The sequence below is a fragment of the Alnus glutinosa genome, chromosome 11 (genome assembly GCF_958979055.1).
Source record: "Alnus glutinosa chromosome 11, dhAlnGlut1.1, whole genome shotgun sequence".
Classification (NCBI taxonomy): domain Eukaryota; kingdom Viridiplantae; phylum Streptophyta; class Magnoliopsida; order Fagales; family Betulaceae; genus Alnus; species Alnus glutinosa.
The window spans coordinates 25440698-25452133 of NC_084896.1; the positions used below are offsets into that span (position 1 = coordinate 25440698).

Below are 11436 nucleotides of genomic sequence, written 5' to 3' on the forward strand. Positions count from 1 at the left end.
AATTTTGGGTGGAATAACGACATTAATGTTACTAATACTTAAAAATACTTTTAGAATTTTTGGCGGCATAACAGCGCTTTTGAAAATATTACTTTTTACTCGGGCATCACAACGTCAATGACGTGTTTTATAAATTGTTCGGACCACTTAAAAAGCCCGGTTTAAAATACAACACAAAATATTAGATAAATAAAGCTCATGAAATTACCAATATTAAAATAACATTTTACATAAAACTAAATATCCCCCCCCCCCCTTTTTTTTTTTTGGTATCTTTTCTTCCTTTTTTTTTTTTTTTTTTTCTTTTTCATTTCTTTGTTCCTTTTATTTTACCCACCGACACACACACACAAAGAGAAATATATGTATAAATATATACATTAGCTAAGTCCCTTACTTCTAGAAGGAAATACTTAAAACCAAACAAAAGGAGAAAAGAGACTTACGGGAGAGAGGGAGAGAGAGAAGTGGGTCCTTATTCTTTTGTGGAAAATGCTAAAGGTACTTAGAAACTCTTACATAGAGAATTTTACAAACTGACCTGGCATTTGAGGTGGCATTTTATTAATTAAAAAATTCATTTATACTCATTAAAAAAAAGAAAAAAACACCTGTTTCTCTCCCTTTTCCCTCACCCCCTCTTTCTCCGGCACTCTCTCTCTCCCCCCTCTCCTCCCTCTCACCGGCCGGCCAGATCTTTGACCGTATCCGGCCAGAAACACCACGCTCGGCCGACGTCGGTTTGAGAAATCCGGCTGGACCTCGGATCTGGCCGTGCGTGCGTCTCGGCCAGATCTGAGATCCGGCCGTGCGTGCGTCTCGGCCAGATCTGGGATCTGACCGTGCGTGCGTCTCGGCCAGATCTGAGATCCGGCCGTGCGTGCGTCTCGGCCAGATCTGAGATCCGGCCGTGCGTGCGTCTCGGCCAGATCTGAGATCCGGCCGGATCTCCTGCCGCATACCCACGCTCGGTCGGCGTGGGTTTGAGAGATCCGGCCGGATCTGAAACCCACGCACCTTAAGATTTCCGACCAAGTGCCCATAACGCCGAAACCCAATACGCATCGTTTCCATCTCACCGGATATCGTATCGACTATAATGGAGATCGCCGACAGCGCCTCCGTCCCGGTGGTCTTCTCCGATGGGGTGGTCAAAGATCCGGCCGGATCTCTGGGTTTCCGACCATCTCTCTCCGTCGCCGGTGGTCGAGTTTCCCTTTGTACGTATAAGCCAAGCCACGTCAGTTATAAATATAAGCCACATCACCTTCCACGTCAGTTTGTAAATTTTTTTGTAAGCTTCCCTTTGTACCTGTAGCAGCTCTCTTCTTTAATTTGTCTTTTATTTCTTCATCTTTTCCTCTTCTACTCTTTTCATTCTTTCCTGTTTCTTTCTTCTTCTATTCTTTTATTCACCAAGACACACACACACAGCAGGTACCCGAGAGAGACAGTGAATACAAAGGGAGAGAAAGAAAGTCCGAGAGAGAGAGACTACCTTTTGTCTTCTGATCTTCTACTTGCTGCTGGACCCAAAACCGAGAGTGAGCCAGAGAGTTCAAATAGAGAGAGAGAGAGAGAGAGAGAGAAAGAAAAGAGTTGCAGAAAAATAATCAAGGAAGAAGGAGAGAGCTTTGGAGAGAATTTTCTAGTTTTCTGCTTTGTTTTCTTTTCTATTTTTCTGGGCTACAAACCGTGAGCAAGAGAGGGAGAATTGCTGCTGGAACTAAAAGAAAAACTAAGAGAAAGAGAGAAGCAGACTTCTTGCAGAGAGAAACAGAGAATGGGGAAGAAGGGAAGAGAGCTTCGATTTTGTGTGTGCAAGACCCATTGCCCATGCTCTCTTTATATAGAAGACCTGAAAGGTGAGGATCATCCTAGAACAATTTCAATCTATGGACAGGAGCCTTGCAGGTGTTCAATGGCAGATTCAAAGAATCAAAATCGACCAATGTCACTTATCTCTAACGAACAAGAAGTTCAAATTCAACTAATCTAACTTCATCTATTAACTAAGCTACGGTTGTTTGTTTTTAGTTTTCTAATGACTTAAAAATGGACTGGGCTTAAACGTCAAGCCAGATGTGGGTTGGGCTGGGCTGTACGCGTGAGCTGGGCTTATGAAGAATTAAAATGGGCCCACAAACATTAATGTTCAATTTTCGTCCAAATTAGGATATCATTTTTCATGGATATTTTTGCGTACTAAATAGAGTCCAAAAATTATAAAATTTGGAGGGTAGCTAGAGGACTTCAAGACGAGTGTTCTGGATTTTGAATCGACCAAAACGGAGTTCGTTTGACCCTGTTTCTGTTATTCTAAAGTTTAAGGTCTGTTTGAGTTTTTATCAATTTAAAACTATAAATGCTTCTAAATGAATATTTATTTTCATAAATATTCATATTTATTCTTTTACTTTATTATTAGGTCTTAAATCATATTTTAAGATATTTTATTCAATATCTTAAAATACGGGGTATTACACAAACTGGACATGGGGGTGGTTAAGACTTGAGCCACTCCTTCATTTTTAGTTTTTAGTTTTTTTTAAAAAAAAATTTTTAATTTATTAAATATTTATCATTTTCCTTTAATTTTTAATTTTATTTTTTAATTGAATATATGACACGTGGCAAGGTTATTATAGGAATATTTCGACAAAATTGATCTTTTTGACACTATTTGATATTGTGGAGGGTTATAGTACTAGAATTGGTAGTTCATGAGACTATTTTAAAAATGACTGGTAGTTTGGAGGCTTTTTTATAATTAACCCAAATATATATATATATAAATGGTATCCTGATCCAAATTTCTAACATTCGAGCTCAGCTTTGCATTAGGTTTTTCAACTAATCCGTGTCCAAATTAAAGTGGGCATTTTCCATTGATTTGAGGAAGCATTTCCATTGAGTTCCTCCCCTTATCCTTTTAAATTAGTAGCCGCTTTTTATATATATATATATATATTTGTTAATTTCTATCTCTACAATCTCGACCCCACCCCATCTCTCTTACAAACACCTTATCAGTCTCCGTAGCTTTCCTTTGACAGACGATCAGGGTCTAGAGAGAGAAACTCTCTATAGTTTCTGGAGAGAGAGAGCGTAGAGAGAGTCTTTGTGGCATGGGGAGAGGGAGGTTTCACGCCTTTCTCTTTTCCATAGTGTTTTTTGTGACCTTCTAGAAGGTTTTTTGTTTTTCACCAAGGTTAGATCCAGGGGTATTTTGACTTCTAACCTTTAGGGTTATGAAGTGATAGTCATCTCTGGTTTGTAGAACCACTAGAGAGTGTTTTGTGTTTTGGTTGTGTTTCTGGCAGGAATGGCAAGCAAGAGACATTTGTATGGGAGAGAGATTTTCTGGCCGTGCTTCATTATCTTTTTCATTTTCGTCGTTAGATTTGTGCCCATCTGCTGGGCTTTTTGAGACACGCACCTCTCAGTGGAGTTCATCGTTGCTCTTAGGTCCTACCGCCTTCAGCCACGGCCATGTGGATCTCCGGTTGTCGACGCGTGACTTGCACGTGCCAAGGTTTTCTTTCTTTGTTGCTGGGTGTGTGGGTTATAGGTTTTTGTTCTTGGTCTTGGCCGGTAGTGGGGATGGTTTCCGGCAGTCAGCTGTCACTGGTGTGGTTTTGTGTAAAGCGCATGTTGTTCACGCGCCGGCATCGACAAGGATTTTCATATGACGACTTGTTTGATGTTTCTGTTGTGTATTTGTTTGTTATAGTCCTCCTTGTATTGTTTTTATCTTCTTTAAATCTGTCTATGAGTTTTTAGATATTACTAGTCTGTTTTAGGGCTTGTTTTGCTCGGACCAGTCTTCTCATCTTTAGAAATTGTGCTTAAATGTTGAGAATTGCAAATGTTTGATCTTGCAATTTTTGTTTATTTGTAGGCAGCACATAAGTCAAATTTTTTGGCTTTGTAGGTAATGTGCGTTTGTACTTCTACTCAATGTACCATTGAATCTGTTGGTTATTAATGCAAGGAGTCTTGAGTTTATTGATATCAAAAAAAAAAAAAAATCTCGACCCCACCCAAAAAGAAAGCATTTTATAATTTTGATTGCATCTCCATCGATCTGGGTCATTTTTTACTATGCTTTTTTAATTATTGTGATCTTTCTAATTGTGCTTCTCTCTCCTCCTGGCCTTTCCACTTTTATCTCTTTTTTTTTCTCTTTCTCTTTTCCCTCTCTCACAATTTCACACTTTTCCCTTCCTTTTGCTCTCTAATGTTACACACACAGGAGACACGGATTTCAGGGATGGAGACTTAGACAAACAAACAAACAAAAGCTCAGGGTTAGATTAGAGCCTTCGTTGTTGAATGAAAGGATCACAATGGTGTTGTAATGGAAATGATTGAACTGAATTGAATGAAAGGATTACAATGAATGGTGTTGTGATTACTAGGATACATAGAAGTCACTTATTTGTTTTTGTTTTTTGTAATGACCTCCAAAAGTATACGCAACCACACCTATAATTCAACTGTACATGTCTACTTCTTTAATTTCCGTAATCACAAACTTCAGATACCCTTTCAGTATGGCGGTGGTGGGTATATTCTTGGATAAGGATCTGATTCAAATCACAGATAAATTTAGTACAAGTGATGAATTCAATATTAGCACCAGGAAAGCTAGTATACATATATATATATATACACCTAAACGAACGTTACCCGGAGGATAATAGGACGAGGTTTGTGGCGGCCGTAGTGGATCTGGAGGTGGAGGATAAATTGATGTTGGTGGGTAAGGTGGGGGAGGATAGGTAGCTGGAGGTGGAGCAGAGTATGGAGATGGTGGATACACGGCTGAGTTAGGTGGGTACGAAGAGTAGGGAGATGGAGCATGGTAGGCCGAAGGTGCGTAAGGAGCAGTAGTATTTGTTGAAAGTGGCTTAAAATACAAAGGAACTTGAGGTGTAGGCAGCGTCACATATGGCGGTGCAGACGAAGCAAAGCTTGTTGCAGGTTGCTGCAATAATGATCAATACAATTATTCAGCTCCAATGAAAAAATAACCTTCATGAAATAATAGAAGGAAATGCTATTGAATTAATAATCTGTTAATCACCCAAAGTACTGTAATGATATTGTAACTTACTAGGGCATTAGAATAATGTAATATTGATCGCAATTCTCCTGCATTTCTGCAATGGAGGGAGAAAGATGTATGTTAATAACAGTCACTAAATCTGGCCCATGAAAAAGGGTATTAACTACTATATATTATTGTTTACGAGTTCTTTAACGGTATTTACCTGCCACCTTTAGTCTGAAGCGACCAGGTGGTGTCGTCGAAACCTCGAGAAAGCACCTTCTGCAATTGAATCCTATATATCACAAAACAAAAACGAAAATCAAAACCATACCATTAAAATCTATCCAAAAGGGTCTAAAAAACACACAAAATCATTTAAAAAATGCAATTACGTACTTTCCACTGCCGATGAAGTCGTCGGATTTAAGGGTATTGCTGTTCCAAACGGTGACATTTATCTCCCTAAGACCTTCGATTAACGTAAACACGAACTTCTCCTGGAATGTCGGATTCTTATCACCGTCTGTACGTATATGCACCAAGAAAAAATGAAAATGGGTCAAGACTCAAGACTAGGATCTCATAGCAGTCTAGAGAGAAAATAAACAGAATAAAAAAAAAAAAAAAAACGTAGAGAACATGTTTGTTTGAGATCTGAGAGAGAAATTGGGCACAAACCAGTGCAAGTCCTGGTGCGGAACTTGGTGCTACCATATTCGAGGCACACGTACGGGTCCTGCCGTGAGATCCACTCGGTGTCCTTCAACTTGTTGCACCCAACAACTGCCCCAAACAAAAATCCAAGATGAACAAGAAGGACATAAAGATGGGTTCTTTCTTTGGTTATTAGTTATATAAAGGAATAGAAAGAAACTATTTACCAGTGATCTCAAGAAGCTGGCCTTGAATACCAGTAATCGACATGGAAGAGTAAAGGCTGCGATTGATATGGAGTTGGATGATGTATTGACCCTCCGTTATCGGTCTCCCTGCTTTCCTTTTATATATCAGCCCTGGCCCCGGACAGGTTCCGGGAATAATCTTTTTTTTTTTTCTTTTTTTGAAATGGTTCCGGGAATAAGCTAATTCCGCGTTGTCTTTTTTTTTAAAAAAATTTTATATTCGGACTTCTGTAGGAAAGACTGGAGAAGGCACATATTGGCTTAATAACAAGTTTTTTTTTTTTTTTTTTTTTGGTTCAAATTGAATAGCAGTATATATATTTTTTAATTAAGTTTATTAGATTAATATTTGTTCTTAAAAATAAATTTATCTATTAAAAAAAGAAAAATAATATAAATTCAATGACAAATTTAAAATTAACTTTGTTGTACGAAGATGTGCATCTACCACTTAACTAAAGATGGACTAAACCGGCCTCCTACTAGAAGGATGAATCTCAATTGGAATGTAGCTTTGGACAGAAAAAAGAAGAAGATGAGAGTGGGAGCGGTTGTGCATGACAATTCAGAAAAAGCCTTGGCAGCATTATCACGATAGTTCAATATATATTATTGATTCTGATGTAGCCGAAGTCGTGACTGCATGGAAGGCTATGACATTTTGTCGTGAAATGGGGTTTCAAGAAGTGATCTTTGAAGGAGACTCCATGAACGCGGTTACTACCTTGCGACATGAAGCTTCTTGTTGGAGTAGGTTCAGCCAGATAATTGAAGACACCAAGATTAAGATTCACAGTTTGCACTATGATGTTAGGCACACTCGATGGGATGGTAACAAAGCAGCCCACCGATTGACCAAGTTAGTGTTGTCACAATTGCTAGATCAAGTCTGACTGGACGAATGTCCTATTGTCCTTTCTCCATTCAGAGCACAATGCTCGCTGGGCAAGAGTTTTTTTATTGATTTATAATAAAATCACTTTGTTTTCAAAAAAAAGTAAAAAATAAAAAATAAAATTATATTCTATCATAATTAATATCATTATTAGATGGTATGATAGAAAATTCGAATTAAGAACTTTAACAAAAAAAAAAAAATTGAAGGTATTTTTTTCTATCTAGAGTTATTTTATTATCCTAACTTTTGTTTTTTAAATAAATAATTAAATAATAATATCATTATTTTCTTATTTAATCTGATTAAATCTTAAATATTTAATTTAATAACAAAAACTAAAATCTAAGAAAAAATATATAACGGACTCAAAGGGCGATGACTTGAAAAAAAAAAAAAAAAGAAAGAAAGAAAGAAAAAAAAAAAAAAAAAAAAAAAAAGAGGAGGAAAAACAGTAGAAGTTTCGGATTCGGACCGTGTCCGTTGCCAGCGTGTTTAAAAGGTTAACACGCCGAGAAATGATCCATACACTCATTTCTCACAACAGCTCCACAACAAGCTGACGTGACTAGTAATATTTTATTATTTTTTTTGTTTTGTTTTCTTTTCTTTTTGTAAAAAAATAATAAAATATTACTAGCCACGTCAGCTTGTTGTGGGGTTGTTGTGAGAAAGAAGTGTAGGAATCATTTCTCTAACACGCCTGCGTGAACTGCGAGGAATAAAATTGTTTTTTAACGTTTGCATAAAAAAGTTGTTGGTCCCACTTCTTACAGCTAAGCCAACTCTTTTCTTTTCTTTTCTTCTTCTTCTTCTTCTTTTCTTTTCTTTCTTTCTTTTTTTTTTTTTTCAACAAATGGACCTCATTATCTCACTTTCTACTCTTCAAACTAGAAGAAATAAAGCTAAGAAATAAAAAAATAAAAATAAAAATAAAAATAAAAACTAGAAGATATAAAAAATGATTTGATTTTTTTTTTTTTAAAGTAATGACTTGAATTTTTATTTTAGAAAAAAATGATAAAAAGTCAAATCCTTAAATGTTTTTTATTAAAAAAAATCGATTTTTTTTAAAATATAAATCCTATACCATAAGGTTTTTCTTTAGAATAGTGATATTTTTTTATGCTTAAGCCGTTGAATATTTTTAAGCGAAAATTGTACTATTAGTTTTTGTAGCTTACTTAAATTATAAATCGTTACATCTGGTATCAAAATTAATTTAGAGATCCCTGTAGTTGACTTAATTTACAAAATTGCTCCTTGGAGTTAAATTCAGTTAAAAATTTTGACACATTCCGTTAGGCGCTACATCAGCACTAATAAAATGACGACACATGTCGATTATAATAAAAAATTTAAATAAATAAAATTTAAAAAATTATTTTTAAAAATAACAATAGAACAAAGGCATCTAGGGGTGGCGTGTGACCACCCCCCCAGGGGCTGGGGGTAGCCACATGGCCATCCCGGGCCACCTCTGGGGGTGGCCGCATGCCATCCCATTGGCTGGCCCTTTTCTCATTTCAATGTTTTTTTTTTTTTTTAAAAATAATTTTTAAAGTATTTTATTTATATTTTTTTTATTATGATTGACATAGGTCACCATATTATTGGCGCTGACAAGTTGCCTAACGGAATATGTCAAAATTTTTAACGAAATTTGACTCCAAAAAGTGATTTGTAAATTAAGAACTACAAATATTTATGAATTAATTTTGATACCGGAGGAAACAATTTATAATTTAAGCCAACTACGATAACCCTATTTTTAATTTGACTAACTTTATCAATAATAAAATCATACATGTCTATAAAGCAATAGATATTGAAAGGGCTCAACTATGTGGAAGGAGCCTTGGGGTGTTTTATGTTAAATCACTATTTCCAATTATCTCAAGAAGCTCGCTTTGAATACCAATTATATATAATCGACATATAAGTGGTATGGATGGATTATGATCGATCTTTTATAATTATTTGTCTCAATTTGAGAGAATTCGAGCAGATAATTGTGAGAGACCACTTATGAGACTCACCTGACCAAATAAAAATTAAACTACTCAATCACTTATTCGATTAGGCGAGTCCAGTAAATAATCTCTCACAATTATCAATCTAAAATCTTTTAAATTCTAACAGATAATTATAAAAAATTTTAATCCGGCATTAATGATGTATCGACCCTGTTACTGTTACCGGTCTACTCTCGCCCGGCCCTAAGGAGACAGGTTCTATGAATGATCATCTAATTCCGCGCATGTCATTTTTATCAAAAAAATTTATATCCTGACTTTTGTAGGAAAGAACTGAGAAGGCATGCACATACGTATTGGACTATAGAAATTAGAGAAATTATATATTAATTTCATTATTCTTTTTTCATCATTACAAAGTTGATATTGTACGGTCATCATAACATCATAGCATTTGATGCTGGAGAATTAGTTTATTGATTTGAAGGACCACACCTAAAGTCAGCTTTGGAGAGAGAGATGAGAGGGGTATAATGGGGGTGATGAATGGTGATTTATACAAAATTTAATTGTAATTTTTACTGTTATATTAAAGAATGTGCATTTGGAAGTAGCATTTCTCATTTTTTTTTTTTTTTGAGAAATGCTATATAATATACTTTCATCCTACCATCATCTTACTATATATGCTGATGTGATATTGTTAATTTATTTTTAAATTAATTTAATTTAAAAAATCATTAATAAATTAATAATGTCACGTTAATATAGTAAGATACTAATGAGATGAGTATATATCCTTTAGAATTTTCTCAATTTTCAACGTTTGCATATATGCTGATGTGACATTGTTAATTTATTTTTAATTTAATTTAATTAAAAAAATCAATATTAAATTAATAATGTCACGTTAACATAGTACGATAGTAATGAGATGATTGTATATCCTTTAGAATTTTCTCAATTTTCAACGTTTACATCCCACTTGCTATGGCTCAGAATACTCTTTTGATTTGGTCCTAGTTAGGGCCTACTTCTTAATCAACATATGGATCTCACTTTCTACTCTCCAAACTAGAAAAAAATAAAAATAAATAAAAAGGAATTGATTTTTTTTGTTTAGAAAAAAAAGAAAAAAAAAAGTCAAATACTAAAAAGTAGAAGAAAAAGAAAATCGATATTTTTAAAATATAAACCCTACCCATATTATCCCACAATATGTATAATATTGTTTTTTTCTTCTTTAGAATAGTGATATATTTTATGCTTAAAATGCGTATGTTGTGGAATATTTTTCATTTGACTAAGTTTATCAATTGTAAATCATACATGTCTACAGAGTTATCACATGAACGGACCATAAACTTTTTATACCACAAAAAATAATTTATAATTTAAATTAATTTCAAAAACCAATAATGCAATTATTTCAAAAACAAACTAAGAAAAACAGTAGAAGTTTCGGATTCGGACCGCGTGTTTAAAAAGTTGACTCGTCCGCGTGAACTGCGAGCAATAGAATTATTTTTTCACTTTTGCATCCTAAATAAACGTTAAAAATGTTGTTTTTCAAGGTCCCACTTCCTATAGCCGAGTCAACTTTTTTTTTTTAACAGATAGCTGAGTGAAATCTTTTGATTTGGTCCTTCCTTTTTTTTTCCTTTCTTTTTTTAGATCAACAAATGGAGCTGACTTTCTACTCTTCAAAGAAATAAAGCTAAGAAAACAAAAAAAGAAAAAAAACTAGAAGATATAAAAAATGATTTGAATATATATATATATATATATATATATATATATTTTTTTTTTAAAGTAATGACTTGAATTTTTATTTTAGAAAAATATAAATCCTTATACCACAAGGTTTTTCTTTATGTTGGGAAATAATTCCGACCCTGTCGAATGGACTGAATCTTTGGTCAACCAAAGTTAACGACAGGCTATCGAAACCAGACCTATTGGGCTCATCAGCAGAAAGGCCCAATAGGTCATAATAATATTTCACCGAAGCCATCTTACACAGAGTTGGTAAAATACCGAGTCCGCATACACCCCGGATCCAGTTAAAACCGACCCAACGATGATCATGAAGGTGCCCCATGATCTAAAACGGTTAAAATTGACTCCACGATCCGCACGATAGGGATTATTATGGAAGGTGCCCCATGATTTAGAGCCGGTTGAAGACTGACTCCCCGATGATTGTGGAGCATGTACCACGATCCCACGATCTGGATGGTCGACAAATGCTCTAGGCTTGACACATGGTCCAATGAAACAATCGGACCACTCTCAACACTTCGTCTATAAATACCTCACAACTACGCAGATACATTTTGATTGCTCTTTGTGATAAAATGGATATACACTTGAGATAATACTGACTCAAGCATCGGAGTGGAATTGTCGGGCTCCCCTGACGCATTTATTTCTTTTGCAGATTAAGTGGTTGTCGCAGATAGACAAATCACCAAACCGGAATCTGTTATAGCACTTTAGAATAGTGATATTTTTTATGCTTAAAATGCGCAAGCCTTGGAATATTTTTAAGTGAAAATTGTACCATTAGTTTTTGTAGTTGACCTAAATTATAAATCATTACATCTT

General features: G+C 35.0%; 1 protein-coding gene across 2 annotated transcripts; it reads right to left on the reverse strand.

The window, feature by feature from the left end:
* Window positions 1–4491: 4491 nt before the first annotated feature.
* Window positions 4492–6061, reverse strand: LOC133881821 (uncharacterized). 2 transcript variants are annotated; one of them, XM_062320863.1, is made up of 7 exons: window positions 5938–6061; window positions 5735–5839; window positions 5453–5579; window positions 5277–5348; window positions 5120–5165; window positions 4693–4990; window positions 4492–4589 (listed from the first exon to the last, which is right to left on the reverse strand). In XM_062320863.1, exons 1-7 carry the CDS (start codon window positions 5978–5980, stop codon window positions 4552–4554), a joined length of 729 nt encoding a protein of 242 aa, XP_062176847.1. In that variant the 5' UTR covers window positions 5981–6061; the 3' UTR covers window positions 4492–4551. The 2 variants fall into 2 exon arrangements, with proteins under 2 accessions (XP_062176847.1, XP_062176849.1); XM_062320865.1 differs by having other exon boundaries at window positions 4492–4990.
* Window positions 6062–11436: the final 5375 nt, after the last annotated feature.